At 37.0% G+C, this 15,984-nt stretch overlaps 1 protein-coding gene across 4 annotated transcripts in view; it reads right to left on the reverse strand.

Annotated features, from left to right (window-relative positions):
- The window catches only part of VPS45 (vacuolar protein sorting 45 homolog), a 67,478-nt gene that overhangs the window by 7,358 nt on the left and 44,136 nt on the right, over nt 1–15,984 (reverse strand). Inside the window, exon 15 of one of the 4 annotated variants that reach the window (XM_058715947.1) lies at nt 3,100–4,023. The exons of 2 other annotated variants lie outside the window; for them this stretch is intronic. In XM_058715947.1, coding sequence (XP_058571930.1) covers nt 4,005–4,023 — 19 coding nt within the window. In that variant the 3' untranslated portion in view covers nt 3,100–4,004. Of the gene's footprint in view, nt 1–3,099; nt 4,024–7,228; nt 8,466–15,984 lie in introns of those variants that run through there. One more of the 4 variants, XM_058715945.1, reaches the window with a different exon arrangement.

Here is a 15,984-nt window from a genome sequence, read left to right on the forward strand (position 1 = left end):
ATAACCACTTCCACTGAGGAATTGACACTTTCTTACAAACAATGTAGCCTATTAAAAAACATAGCTTCGCCTTCCCAGTTCCCACCTTAGCACTAGACACCTGACTTATGGGGAAAAAAACCAAAACCCTAAAAGCAAAGCAAAAGAAAACAAATAAACAGGAGCCCTTGGCTTTATTTTCTCTGAGAAGAAAGAGGACAAAAAGCCACCAGTGGGATTCTGCCTGTAGCCAGCATTGTGCGTATATCATTCACTGGAGGGCCGTGTGAGGAGAAAGTACTACCCTTGGAGTCCACAGGGCAGAAAACAGACTCCTCAGGGACACAACTGCCTGTAATATCAGTTATACAGGGGCCTGAAAGGAGGTTATCAACCGAAAACCAAAAGAGCCAGAGATACACTTTCTCACCACTGGGAACATTCAAGACCACATCAATTTCTCAAAGCAACCACAACTACAGGAGTAGAATGGTGACCACTACAAAAAAATACAAGAAGCAAAGCCCCAAATAACCTGCCTGCAGCAAGCATGGCTGTGGAAGGCTCTGTGCTGGCCTATTAATTACACAGGTGCTGACTCTGGGAGCCTCAAAGGGGACATTTTAAGTGAGCACAAACGGAACCTGAGCTACTAAACATTTTTGTCCTCACAGACCACAACACAAAGGTCATCTGGCAGCTGGGCTACTACCTTCATAGTAAATTTTATCACTGCCCTGGTGTATTCCTACTTGGGATAATAACAGAATTCTGCTCTTGAAGGGTTTCAAAACAAGTGATTGAAGTATGGGTGATGGCAGAGGTGGTTGATGATGAATATCCAGAGTTCCCCAAATAGAAGAGCAGTTAACAGTAGCAGCAGCAGCAAGTAACAGTTATTGACTGCTTCCCCCACGCCAGATTCTCCTGCAAGCATTTCATATATGTTCTATTATCCGTTCAGCACCACAGTGATGTGAAAGAGCCATTATGGACCTCCATTTTACAGCTGAGACACTGAGGCACAAAAAGGTTAAATAATTTGCATAAAGTCATATAAGTGGACACATGGCAAAACTGGGATTTAAAAAGGTAGTCTTGGCACTGGAGTCCATGTCTTAACTGCTATGCGAAACTGCCTTTTTTTTTTTTTTTTTTTTTTTAAGAGAGGGAGCATGCCTCAGTGGGGCAGAGGGGCAAAGGGAGAGACAGAATCTTAAGCGGGTTCCACGTTCAACGTGGAGCCCCACGCGGAGTCCAACTGGGATCATGACCTGAGCTGAAATCCAGAGTCTGAGTCACCCAGGCACCCCTGTACTGTCTTTTAAAAGATGAAAGGTACCAAAAAGTGATGTATAAATCACAGGTCCCATTCAACCCCAGAGGCTCTAATGACAATCCCTGTGAAAGAACAGGGTGTCCTGGTGGATACATCACTCAGCTGAGGAAGGTAACAGAGTTTTGGCGGAGGAAAGACAACTCAGGGCTGTGCTGACAATAATCAACTACTTGAGTATTTAATAATCTCGGTGACAACAAATTGATAACTTTTAAGAATCTGTAGAACATTTCAGTATTTTTTATCATAAAAAACAGAAATGTAGATCATAAGGGTGCCTGGGTGGCTCAGTCGGTTAAGCATCTGACTCTTGATCATGATCAAGGTCGTGATTTCATGGTTCTTGAGATCGAGCCCCACATCAACACCTGTGCTGACAGCCTGGAGTCTGCCTGGGATTCTCTCTCTCCCTCTCTCTTTCTAAAAATGAATAAATAAACTTAAAAAAAAAAGAAATGTAGATAATATATGAAGTAAACAGGTCACTTTTGTGTCACTACACAGTTAGAAGTTTTGAACTTTTCCTTCTATTTTTAACTTTCTATTGTTTAATCCAACAAATCCTGAAACAAATACGCAAATACAGATTGGGTCTTACACACTACACAAAAAGGCATATCCTATAAACTTGTAAACGACGAGAACATTTTGCTAAAATGCAACATCCTGACTATGAGAAACAGAAGCTATTCAAACAAGCTTATGTAAAAGAAAAAGGTGTATTAGATGGCGTGGGGCTGGGGGTAAGCTGAAGCGATGGGAGGGAGAAGGGGATCAGTATCTCCCTCTGACTCTCTTGTCTCTATTTGTGTCTCTCTCATTTATTGGTTTCTCAACTTCACAGTGTTTATCTGCTTCTTTCTTCTTTCTCTGATTTGAGTTGAAGTTTTTTTTTTTTAACCAACCTCCATACAAATTGATGATTTTTGATAGTTTTTTTTTTTTTTTTTTTTTTTTTTAAGCAGGCTCCTCATCCAACACGGGGCTTGAACTCCCAACCCTGAGATCGAGAGACTGAGCCAGCCAGGCATCCCAAGAATTGAAGATTTTTAAGTTTATTTTTAAGAATCAAGTGCACCTAACCTCAGTGTTGCATGGACATGATGTGAAGGTTAAACTGGTAATAAAATCTTTGTGGCTGGAAAATTAGTAATTTAGCATCTTAAAAATATTTGGGGTGCCTGGGTGGCTCAGTCGGTTGGTCATCCATCTCAGGTCGTGATCTCACGGCCTATGAATTCGAGCCCTACGATGGGCTCTGTGCTGACAGCCCAGAGCCTGGAGCCTGCTTCAAATTCTGTGTCTCCCTCTCTCTCTGCCCCCACCCCTCTCACACTCTGTCTCTCTCCCTCACTCTCAAAAATAAATAAGCACTAAAAAAAATTTTTTAAAAATATTTATGTTCTGTGACTCTTGATCTCAGGGTTGTGAATTCAAGCCCCATGGTGGGTGTACAGCTTACTAAAAAAAAAAAGTAAAAAAAAAAAAAAGTTTATGCTCTTGGAGGCAGTAATTTCACCTTAACATTGCTAGCAGTGCATGAATCTAGGATCACACAAATTTGAACTCGATTTACAGGTTTGCACTTCCTTGTCGTATGACCTAAGGCAAATTATTTCATTTCTCCATGTTCTTGTTTCTTCATTTTAAAATTGAAATCACAACACTGCCTCTTGGATCACAAAGATTAAATGAGATAATATATGTAATGAAGTCACCAGACTGTCTGGCATCTAGTATATGCTCAATTATTATCCCAAGTGAACGACTGGACAAGTATATAAGGATGTATATAAAATAATGTTTATTACAGCATTATTAATATGATTGAAAAATTATAAACAATTAATACCAAAGAATTTTATCCACCACTGTAACACTTAACACTGTAGTCTTAAGATAGCTCCTGGAACACAGTAGGCACTCAATAAGTGCTGAATGAACAAAAAGGGTTGGTTGAATAAATTGGGGCACAATCAGACAACAGAATGCTATTCAGTCACTCTAAAAATGACATATGTTGGAATTTTCATTGAAAGTACATGTATAGTACAGTCCTTTTGTTTAAAAATATATGTGTGTACATTAATAGAAAAAGGTCCAAAAGGCTATACATACATCAAGATGTTGACATTTCCTATGGTGGGATTGTGGCAGTATGGATATTTTTATTATCTTATTTTTGCTTAGCTGTATTAAATTTTTTTCCTACGAATATTATGCATTGATTTTGCAGTGAAAAGCTATTTTTAATTTTAAAAATATATGTTCCAAATGCACAAATAAATTGGAACCAAGAGACAGACCTAGATTTGAATCTTGGTTAAATCCAGTTTTTTCAAAAAGCATTTTGTTAGAGTTATTCATTTATATGCTTATTTTCCCATTGGACATCGAAATCCTTAAAAATATGGAACATGTCTCCACGTTTGTCTCTTTGTAGCGCCTTTCACAAAACCTTACATGTTATCAGTGCTCAGTAAATGCTTGTCAGTGACAGGCAATACACCCCACCACAGCTCTTGCAATGGTGTCTAACGCGTTGGTCACAGCAGCAAAGTAACTCCCTCTAGAATCTCTACGGAGATGGTGATGGTTCCAACACTTTTAAAAAACTGATCCTGAAATGCCCATAAGTGAACAAGAGTGTCCTCTGGATTCCTCTTCCTTTGAAATGCAAATTCTGTTACAGGATCCTAATTTTTCTGTAAATAATTCAGAGATCGAACCAACTTGTGGTTACAGGAGAAGGTCCAAGTTTCTAGTGTTACTTGTTTAGGTAGAAATCTATAAAGTACCTGTTGAAGATATTAATCAGCCCCCTCCCAGCTTCACGTTTATTTACAGAAATCCAAAATGCCAAATGTTTTCTAGGCCCTAAAACGTACTCTCTGCAAAAAAAAGTACTCTCTGCACTGTAACTTACTTACTCTGTCAGGATTATATTATTACCAACCCTTAAGTTATCATCTTAGGTAGTGATGAAACTAATAAGAGTTATAACTAGTTAATCAAGTTAACCATTTTTTATTCAAAGAGCAACACTGTCTTAAATCTCATTCTTAATTATATTTGGATGACAAAAATCTTAAAACAACACTAAATGATTCCTCACTTTTGTACTATTTTTTCCCCTGCTTTGGTTTACAACATATCTTAGTAGGCAGAAAGCTTCACATATTTGTGAATTTGGTAAAAACAAATTCTGCCTACCTTATAAGTGATATTTATAAGCAAGGGATTAGAAAAATCATAGCTAGATAAATCTTAAAATATTATTTCAGCTAAGTGCTTAGTTGCCCAGACTGGAAACACACCATCTGAGTTCAATTCCAGCTTTGTCGCCTATTAGGTCTATATGACTTTGGATAAGGTTTTCACTTCTCTAAAACCTCAATCTCATCTGGAAAATGAAGTTGATGATAATAATAAAAATATCTACCTCGTTGGGTCGTTACGAGAATTAAACAAAACTGAATGGATAAAGCAGTACTATCCAACAGAAATGTAAAGCAAGTTACAAATGTGAACTGCTATAGGATTCTAAATGTTCTATGACTATATTAGAAAGGTAAAAAGGAAGGTGAGATTAATTTTAATAGCATATTTGGCTTAACCCATATATCCAAAACATTATCAACATCAAAACATTATTAATGAGATTATTTTACATTTCTTGTTTGGTATTAAGTCTTTGCAATTTGATGTATATTTCATATCGGCAGCACACCTCAAATTAGACCAGCCACATTTCAGGCGCTCAGTAGCTACATGTGACTAGTGGCTATCTTCCTGGATAGCACAGGTATAACATGCTATCTAGTGCATACTATGGCTAAATAAATTTAATTCTTGGTATCATCATAACTCCCTTTTTAGGAATTGCTATGGATTTTTCTCCAAGTATGTGACTCATAACACTAGCTAATATTGGGTGGTTCTGGAACAATGGCGTTAAAAAACACTGAATTACATGGTCAGAAAACTATTCCTTCTAAAATTATTTTTTCATCTTTCTGACCATATTGAGAAAAAAGTGTCAGTTTGATACTACAAAACTTTGTTTTTAAAATTTAAATTTCTTATTGATATATAATTCACAGACACGAAATTTACCAATTTTAAGGGTGTTGTTTGATGATTTTGACAAATGGATACAGTTGTGTAACCACTTCCCTAATCAAGATACAGAACATTTCTATCACCTGGGCCAGGGCTTCTTAAAAGCCAGGAAAACTAGTGCAACCTCAACAAGAGCCCTGCAGTCAACCCTGTATCTTTGAATACATACAGACTGCTTTCTGGAAAAGTTCTACCAATGTATATCTCTAAGCCATACTGAAACAGCCTCACTGCACACTTACCTTAAGGAAATAATCAGAGATGGGACAAGGGTTTCTCAATACACAAGATGTTTATTGCCATATTACTTATATCAAATAAAAATTGTAAACAATCTAAATATCTAATAGTAATGGTTAAAGATATATTCTTAAAACTGAAATTATATAGCCATTAAGATTATTTTAAATAATTTTTAATAACATGGGAAAGTGTTCTCAATATAATTAAAAGTAAGAAAACAAGTAGAAAACTGTATAGATAATATGGTCCAATTATGTCAAAAACAAAACAAAACTCAAAGAACTTTAGGTAAAGAAAAAACCAGAGGGAATATGCCAAAATACTAACAGTGGTTAATTCTAATTGTGGTGTTATGAAAGGTTTTTACTTTAATACTTGAGTTTTTCATTATAATGAGAATGAACTACTTGGTGGAGGGAGCCTATTTTTCTTTATTTGTCTTTACTAGTTAGAAAATAGTTGAAAAATGAATTATTCTGCAGGCGTATAGCTAATGAGGGTTTAACTGAATCCGGTAGCATTACAGAGAACCTACTATGTGTAGTCGTTATTATCAGATTGAAAGGGAATTTGGCTGTAAAGGGATTGTTGATCTGGGGTCACCTTCTAGCAGGAAACGTCTTCCTCCTTGTTAAAATTCTTAAGTAGTAAACTGACAGCACTGGAGACTACCGTGCTCGCTTCACCCAAGTTCAAGTGGGGTTCAGGCAAGGGCAGCACTTTGGCTAATACATCTACGTAGCTTCCCTGTTCCCCTCCACTTCTATCCTGAATTCCGAGAAGACAGAGGGATTTCTTCTACTGAGAGAACAATTCCATACGTATGGATCTGGTTCTTGGCCTCTCAGCTCACATGGCTAACTTAAAGTGTCAATTGCGGCCAGCAGGGACTAGAACTCTTTAATATTGATTGACTTGTGAAGTGATAAGGCAAGCCAGCTCAAATCCCTAACCAAGATGCTCATTTATTTGCAAGGTAGGATCATGTGCATTAGAAACACAAGAACTGATCTGTTGATCAGTCTATTGTAGGTGAATAAATAATGGGTATGGTTCATTTAAATACACCTAGGAATTTGCATTTTTCTATTAACACATGTTTATTTTGAACATTTAAGAGAAATAATACCTCCCTTGAGCAGTCTATTGTAGGTGAATAAATAATGGGTATGGTTCATTTAAATACACCTAGGAATTTGCATTTTTCTATTAACACATGTTTATTTTGAACATTTAAGAGAAATAATACCTCTCTTGAGCATATTAGCTTTTAAACATATTAGCCAGGGTGATCCTGATAAAATATCAGATGTCATGGTTCTGCTTAAAAATCTACAAAACACACAAAAACTTGCACCTAAATGTTTATAGCAGCACTGTTTATAACAGCCAAAAGGTGGAAACAGCTCAAATGTTCATCACTGACAAACAGATAAACAAAATACAGTATAGGCATACAATGAATGTAATGTATGCAGCATTAAAAAGGAAGTAAGTATCGGTATAGGCTACAACATGGAAAACATTATACTAAGTAAAAGAAGCCACTCGCAAAAGGCAATATATATTATATGGTTCCCTTTACATGAAAAGTTCAGAACAGGGAAATCTACAGAAACAGAAAGTAGATTAGTGGTTGCTTAGGCCTGGAGGGGAGAGGGGTTCTTTCTAAGGTCATGAAAATGTTCTAAAGTTGACTGTGGCTAATGGTTGCACATATCTGTGAATACACCCAAACCATTGAATTGTATACTTTAAAGGGATGAATTGTATGGTTCATACGTTATAGTTCAATAGAACTGTGAAGAAAACCCAAACCCTTCAATGCTAACTTACAGTGCAAACCAGTGCTCGAGACAGTGGACGAGACCTTCCCTGTCAGGTTCCAGATTCCTCTCTGACAGCACATCTCCCTCTCCTTTCTCAGCCTCTCCTGTCTCCTCAGACACACTGCATGACTGTGCCTTAGGACATTAGCTCTGCTGTGCCTGAAATGTTCTTCCCTCCATCTATTTGGTTCACTCCCTCAACCCCTTCAAGTCTTTCCTCAAATCTCTTAATGTGGCCTTTTCTGACACCATGCTGAGGAGGGTAACTTACCTCCCACAGCCCCCATGCAATACCAATTGCCCTTTACCTTGCTTTGCTTTTTTTCTCCCATAGTATTTGTCACCTGATTTACTATCAAGTTTACTTATTAAGTTTATTGTTTATTTCTGTCTCCCTCTGCATTAAAATGTAACTTTCACGAGGGCTAGGATCTTTATGTTATTCACAGAAGTATCTCCCATGCTCATTTACTGAGCTGAATTTATTTGCTGAATGAGTGAGTGAACTATGAACTTTATGCTGTTCTCATGTGTTCAATATATATTTATTTATGAATTCTAGAACTCTCAACTAGGGCAATAAGACTTCTGACTGTTCCACACAGATGTTGGCGAAAATCTCGGTTGTGCTATGGAACAACTCATGTCATATACAATTCCTAGAAGTTGAAATTTTGACCCCCACCCACTCCCCGACCAGCAATTGAGGGTATATTAGGCCAGTATGACTAATGAGACAAATGAAGAAGGAAGTTGGTAGTGGTGGTGGTGGTGGGGGGTATTAATTCCTATCATAAGAAGGGAAAACACTGAGACAGGAGACCACAGTGTACACACTGCAAACCTGCATGGACCCCAGAGACACAACGGACTAACCATTCAGGGAAAGCACACCTATATGTGTTCAGATCTCTGCTAAATCCACTACCCAGATCCTTTTTAGGGCAGGTTCTCTGGAAAGAAGCATGAAAATTATGCCTTTAAAGAGGTCCCTGTGACCGGTTAGTATCTTTTTTTTTTCTTTGTATTTCATTATGCACAAAAAAGAGAAGGGAAAGTAAATCAAAATTCATATTAAACTTCATATGGCTATGGAGAGGAGATAATATTGACTGCCTCTCTTTATCTGGAGGCAATTTTATTAAGAATGTTGCTAAGGAGATAATTAGCTTCTGCAAAATTCCTTGGTGTCTTAGCAGCAAATACATGCCTTCTATTTTAAATGGTGTTTAAATCAGGGCGTCTGGGTGGCTCAGTCAGTTAAGCAACCAACTCTTGATTTCAGTTCAGGCCATGATCTCACCATTCATGGGATAAAGCCTTGTGTGCTGGGCTCTGCACTGAATGTGGAGCCTGCTTGGGATTCTCTCTCTCCCTTTTTCTCTGCCCCTCCCTGACTCTCACTCTCTCTCTCAAAGTAAATAGATAAACTTAAAAAAAAGTTTGTTTAATCTTTTAAACAAGATTTAAATCTTGTTTAAACCTAAACAAAGATGATCACAATTACACTTAGAGCAGGACCTATAGAAACAAACCCTGTAACTACAGAAGGCTGTGGAACTCTGCTTCACTGTAACCAGTACTTGAATCACGGAAAAATGTTGTCACAAAAGAATTGTTTTAAAGAAAGAAGATGCTTATATACTACATTAACAAAATGAAAGATAAAAAATGATACGATCAGATCACTTCACTAGATACAGAAAAAGCATTTGACAAAATTCAACATCCATTTTAGATAAAAATTCTTAATAAAGTGAGTGCAGTGGGAATGTACTTCAACATACATAATAAAGGTCATCTATGACAAGCCCACACCCAACATCACAGTTAACGGTGAAAAGCTGAAAAGCTTTTCCTCTAAGATCAGGAACAAGACAAGGATGTCCACTTTCACCACTTTTATTCAACATAGTATTGGAAATCCCTGCCAGAACAATTAAGCAAGAAAAAAAAAAAAGGCATTCAAATTGGAAAGTCAGAAGTAAAACTGTCACTTTTTGCAGATGACATGATATTATTTACAGAAAACCTAAAGACTCTACCAAAAAAATATTAGAATAATTCAGTGAAGTTGTAGGTTACAAAATCAATAAAAAGAAATCTATTGTATATCTATTCACTAATAATGAACTATCAGAAAGAGAAATTAAAAAAACAATCCCATTTACAGTTATATCAAAAAGAATAAAATACCTAGGAATAAATTTAAGCAAGGAGGTGAAAAGACCTGTACATTGAAAACTATAAGACATTGATGAGAGAAAATGAAGACATAAATAAACGGAAAGATATTCCATACTCATGGATTAAAAGAATTAATATTGTTAAGATATCTACACTACCCAAAGCAATCTACAGATTTAATGCAATCCCCATCAAAACTCCAATGACATTTTTCATAGAAATAGAATAAAAAAATTTGTAACCACAAAAGACCTTGAATAACCAAAGCAATCTTAGGAAAGAAAAGAGCTGGAGACAATGTGCTCCCTGATTTCAAAATATATTACAAGGCTATAGTAATCAAAATAGTATGGTAGTAACACAAACAGATCAATGGAACAGACCAGGGAGTCCAGAAATAAACTCTTGCGTATATGGCCAATTAATTTATGGCAAAGGAGGCAAGAATATACAACGGGGAAAGGATAGTCTCTTCAGTAAATGGTGTTGGGAAAACTGGACAGCCACATGCAAAAGGATGAAACTAGACCACTATCTTATACCACACACAAAAATAAACTCAAAATGGATTAAAGACATGAATATAAGATCTAAAGCCATGGGGCACCAGGATGGCTCAGTTGGTTAAGTGTCCGACCCTTTTTTTTTTTTTTAACATTTATTTATTTTTTGAGAGACAGAGAAAGACAGAGCAGGAGCTGGGGAGGGGCAGAGAGAGAGGGAGACACAGAATCTGAAACAGGCTCCAGGCTCTGAACTGTCAGCACAGAGCCCAATGTGGGGCTTGAACTCACTAACTGTGAGATCATGACTTGAGCTGAAGTCGGACACTTAACCGACTGAACCACCCAGGTGCCCCAGTGTCCGACTCTTAATTTTGGCTCAGGTCATGATCTCATGACCTCAGTCATGAGATGGAGCCCTGCATTTGGCTCTGTGCTGGGTGTGGAGCCTGCTTAAGATTCTCTCTCCTCTCCTTCTGCTCCTCCCCTGCCCACATGCACACACGCATGTGCACTCTATCTAAAAAAAAATAAAATAAAAAAATTAAAAAAAGATCTGAAACCATAAAACTCCTAGAAGAAAACATAAGCAGTAAGCTCCCTGACATTGGTCTTGATGATAATTTTTTGGATTTGATACCAAAAGCAAAGGCAAGAAAAAAAAATAAACAAGTGAGACTGCATCAAACTAAAAAAGCTTCTATACAGCAAAGGAAGTCATCAACAAAATGAAAAACCTACTGAATGGGAGAAAATATTTGCAAATCATACATCCAGTAAGGGGTTAATATCCAAAATTCATAAAGAACTCATATAACTCAATGAAAAAAACAAACAAACAATTCAATTAGGGGTGCCTGGGTGACTCAGTTGGTTAAGCAATCTGACTGCAGCTCAGGTCATGATCCATGGTTCATGGGTTCAAGCCCATGTTGGGTTCTGTGCTGACAGCCCAGAGCCTTGAGCCTGCTTTGGATTCTGTGCCTCCCTCTCTCTCTGCCCCATCCCATTCATTCTCTCTCTCAAAAATAAACATTAAAAAAAATAATTTGATTAAAAAATGGGCAGAGGATTTGAACAAACATATTTCCAAAGAAGTCATACTGAAGGCCAACAGGTATGTGAAAAGATGTTCAACATCAGTAGTCATCAGGGAAATGCAAATCAAAACCACGATGAGCCATTACCTCACACCTGTTAGAATGGCTATTATCAAAAAGGCAAAAAATAACCAGTGTTGGCAAGGATGTGGAGAAAAGGGAATTCTTATGTACTGTTGAGGGAATGTAAACTGTTGTAGTCTCTATGGAATAGAATATGGAGGTTCCTCAAAAAATTCAAACTAGAACTACCATATGATCCAGCAATTCCACTTCTGGGTATTTATGTAAAGAAAACAAAAACACTAGCTCAAAAAGATATACACACCCCCATGTTCGTTGGAGAATTACTTTCTTTTTTAAAAAAATATTGATTTATTTTGAGAGAGAGAGCAGTCAGTGTTCTAAAAGACATCAAGAGAGAGAGCAGAGCAGCCTGTGTGCAGGCAGAGACAGAGAGGGAAAGAGAGAATTCCAAGCAGGTTCCATGCTGTCAGCACAGAACCGGGCTTGGGGCTCGATCTCATGAACCATGAGATCATGACCTGAGCCCAAATCAAGAGTCAGATGCTTAACCAACTGAGACATCTAGGCACCCTGCAGAATTATTTTCAATAGCCAAGATAAGAAAACAACCTAAGGGTCCATCCATAGATGGATGGATAAAGAAAATGTGGTGCATATCTATACAATGAAATAATAGCCATAAAAAAAATGGAAAGTTGCCATTTGTGAAAATATAGCTGGATCTTGAGGGCATTATGCTAAGTGAAACAAACCAGACAGAGAAAGACAAATGTTGTATGATCTCACTTATATGTAGACTCTAAACAAAGCAAAACAAAATAAAACAAAACTAAGCTCACAGACACAGAGAAAAGATTGGTAGTTGCCAGAGGCAGTGGGTGGAGGGGTGGGTGAGATGGGTGAAGGGAGTTGAAAGGTGCAAAACTCATTTTATAAAATAAGTAAGTCAGGGGGATATAATGTAAAGCCTGGAAACTCTAGTTAATAATACTACATTGTATATTTGAAAGTTGTGAAGAGAGTAAACCTTAAATGTTCCCGTCACAAGAAAAAACATTTTTTGTCACTATATATGCTGATGGATGTTAACTAGACTTACTGTGGTGATCATTTTGTAATGTACATGCTGTATACTTGAAGCTAATATAATGTTATATATCAATTATACCTCCATTAAAAATAAAGGTACTTGAGAAAGTGCAACTTAAATTATAACTTTTTAAAAAAACTTTTGTGTTTCAGAGTTTATTTATTTATTTTGAGAGAGAGAGAAGCAGAGGGAGAGGGAGAGAGAGAGAATCCCAAGCAGGCTCTGCAGTGTCAGCACAGAGCCCAATGCAGGGCTTGAACTCATGAACTGTGAGATTATAACCTGGGTCAAAACCAAGGGCTGTACGCTTAACTGACTGAGCCACGGAGGCACCCATAAATTATAACTTTGAATGGCAAGTTGAATTTCAGATTCAACTAATGTATATCTCCATTTAAAATCTTGATGTCTTGGGGCGCCTGGGTAGCTCAGTCAGTTAAGCATCTGACTTCAGCTCAGGTCATGATCTCATGGTTTGTGGGTTCAAGCCCCACATCAGGCTCTGTACTGACAGCTCAGAGCTGGAGCCTGCTTCAGATTCTGTGTCTCCCTCTCTATCTGCCCCTCCCCTGCTTGTGCTCTGTCTCTCTCTCTCAGCAATAAATGTTAAAAAAAAGTTTAAAAAAATCTTGATGTCTTTTAGAAATAGAAGGTATCCCAGGATGAAGATTATTAAAATTGCTACATGAGAGATAAGGTTACATGTAATTTTCTAGGATGCAGGAGATCATTTTTGACCTACTTACCATTACATTAAGTATCTTGGCCCAAATCATAAACTAGTAAGTGGTGGTATCTGACTATGGAATAAACCTCTATTGATCTAAGGTTTTACTTAAGAGATCAGGGAAATCAAGTGACCTGTATCCCAGAAATATCCTGCAACAGGCATTTCCCACTCTAGAGGGATAGTAGTTCCTCTGTCAGCACATCACACTCCCAGCTATGAGACATGATTTCTTTCCTGTTTATTGAGACATCTATTAATCCATAGCCTTGTGGGGTAGCCCATACCACATCTTACATGATTCCAAGTATAAAAGGAGGGCATTCATCACTCACATCTAAAAGTATACTATTTCCTGATCACTACAATCTCTTAAAATAGTACTTCTGTGCTGTTGAACTCTTGGGGTCAATGCCGTGTGTCACTTATTTCTTTGGACTCTTCCTTAAGAAATAACCCCCATATTACATGGGGAATTGCATAATATACCCCTTCATAAAAATTAAACCCCAACAATTTACAGAAACAAATTATTAAACTTACTCTCCCCCAAATGAAGGTTTTATTGCCAGCTCACAGCAGCCCTACTATATCCAGTTATGAAACTGATTAAAAAAAATATTAACCTAACCTTTCCACTTACTGAGAGTCCAAGATTTCAAAATATATTAAGAGATGTGGACTTATGCAACATGCTTAGCAATACCCAAGGTAGCCCACGTTCATCATGAAAATGGAGCCTTTCCACTAAAAGCTGAAGCTAAGTTGCTTTTGATTATTTAGGCCTTTATGATAATTGATCTCTAAAATACAAATTCCACTATCTTTTTACTGATAATGATAAATTTCACTATCTATTAACTAGAGGTTATGTATTTATGAAATATATATGATAAAAACCTGATTGATGATTTTATCATTTTGTAAATGAAAAAAACCTGATTTTGGATCATTTTTGTATTGCAAACATTAATTAACTTTTTTTCCAGGTTGGTAGTTACCATAGTAACTCCCTCCTTCTTAAAAAGTTTCATTGGTGGGGTGCCTGGGTGGCTCAGTAGGTTAAGCGTCCGACTTCGGCTCAGGTCATGATCTCGCGGTCCGTGAGTTCGAGCCCCGCGTCGGGCTCTGTGCTGACAGCTCAGAGCCTGGAGCCTGTTTCCGATTCTGTGTCTCCCTCTCTCTCTGACCCTCCCCCATTCATGCTCTGTCTCTGTCTCAAAAATAAATAAACGTTCAAAAAAAAAAAATTAAAAAAAAAAGTTTCATTGGTTAGGGCCAGCAAACAATCCTGTTCAAGATTTTAATGAACCTTCTATTGCTGAGGCTATTAGCTCAAACATAATTCAGTGTACTGCTTAGCACACTGTTAGGTCAGACGAGGAAATACCAAATCTGGCTAGTTGGAAGACTCTAATCTAAAGCTTTTGCAAAAATGCCCCACTTTCTTATTTTTACATAAAAGATTATTTGCTCAGGAACTAGAAAGTATTTTAGGTTATAGAATTAATGTGATTAAAGAAAAATGAGGAATTTGAAAACATGAGGGAAGAAGAAATTAACAAAATATCAAGAAAATTTGAAAAAGAAGCAAAAAGAACTTATAGACATAAAAATATAACCTTTGAAGTTAAAACCTGAATGGACAAATTAAAATAAACACAGATTAGACACAGATGAAGAAAGAATTATTGAAATGGAATACTGATCTGAAAAATTACACAGATCTGCAGCACAGAGAGATATGAATTGATAATATAAATGAAAGGTTAAGAGACAAAACATATCTCATAGGAGTTCCAGAAGGATGGAACAGAGGAAACAGAAAAGCAGCAATGTTAAAAGAAATAATGACTAGAAATTTTCCAATAATTTTGCCAAACATGAGTTTTCATGCCAACTACTATAAATATAAATTCACATTTAGATACATAATACTGAAACAAGAATATCAAAGACAATCTTAAAAGAATCAGAGAAGAATATATTGCCTACAACTCCAAAAAATAATTATATTGAAAGGAGACTTAACAGCAACAATTAAAAAATAATATTCCATTTCTTCTGACTTTTAAGTGCTGAGAGTAAATTATCAACCTGGATTTCTAAACTTAATAAACTAAAATATTTTTATAAAAAAAATCAAATTGACTAGTAGCTAAAAGAACTACTAAAGGATTTTTAAAAATGTTTTTAATTTTATATTTGAGAGAGAGAGAGAGAGAGAGCGCGTAAGCAGGGGAGACAGACTCTGAAGCAGGCTCCAGGCTCTGAGCTGTCAGCACAGAGTCTGACGCAGGGCTCAAACCCAAGAGCAGTGAGATCATGACCTGAGCCAGAGTCGGATGCTTAACCGACTGAGCCACCCAGGTGCCCCAAGGATGTTTTTAATAAGAAGAAAATTGGATTAGAAAGAAGGAGCAGAGTGAAAAAGCCAGTGTTGGGGGGCAGGGGAAGCAAATACATAATGACAACTGAAAAATAATGATGATGATTAACCAAATTAATCATAATTATAAAAACAAGATGGAATCAAAATGCTAACTATGATAGCTTGTCAGTTGGGAGGAAGCTGATCAGAGATCCTTCCAATCATTCCAAGATCCTTGTATTATTTGTGAGAAAGGCAGAAATAGATTACTTTTAACCTGTTTCTTCATTCATTCAACAAATATCTTTTAAGGGCAGGTAAAACTAATCTGTGGTGACAGAAGTCAAAATAGTGATTACTTTGTGAGAGTTGTGACAAGGAGGGGACATGAGGTATAAGGGAGACTTCTGGAGATGCTGGTAACATTCTACGACTTGGTTTGGGTAGTAGTGACATAGTTGTATTCA

Source organism: Neofelis nebulosa, chromosome 2 (genome assembly GCF_028018385.1).
Source record: "Neofelis nebulosa isolate mNeoNeb1 chromosome 2, mNeoNeb1.pri, whole genome shotgun sequence".
Lineage (NCBI taxonomy): Eukaryota > Metazoa > Chordata > Mammalia > Carnivora > Felidae > Neofelis > Neofelis nebulosa.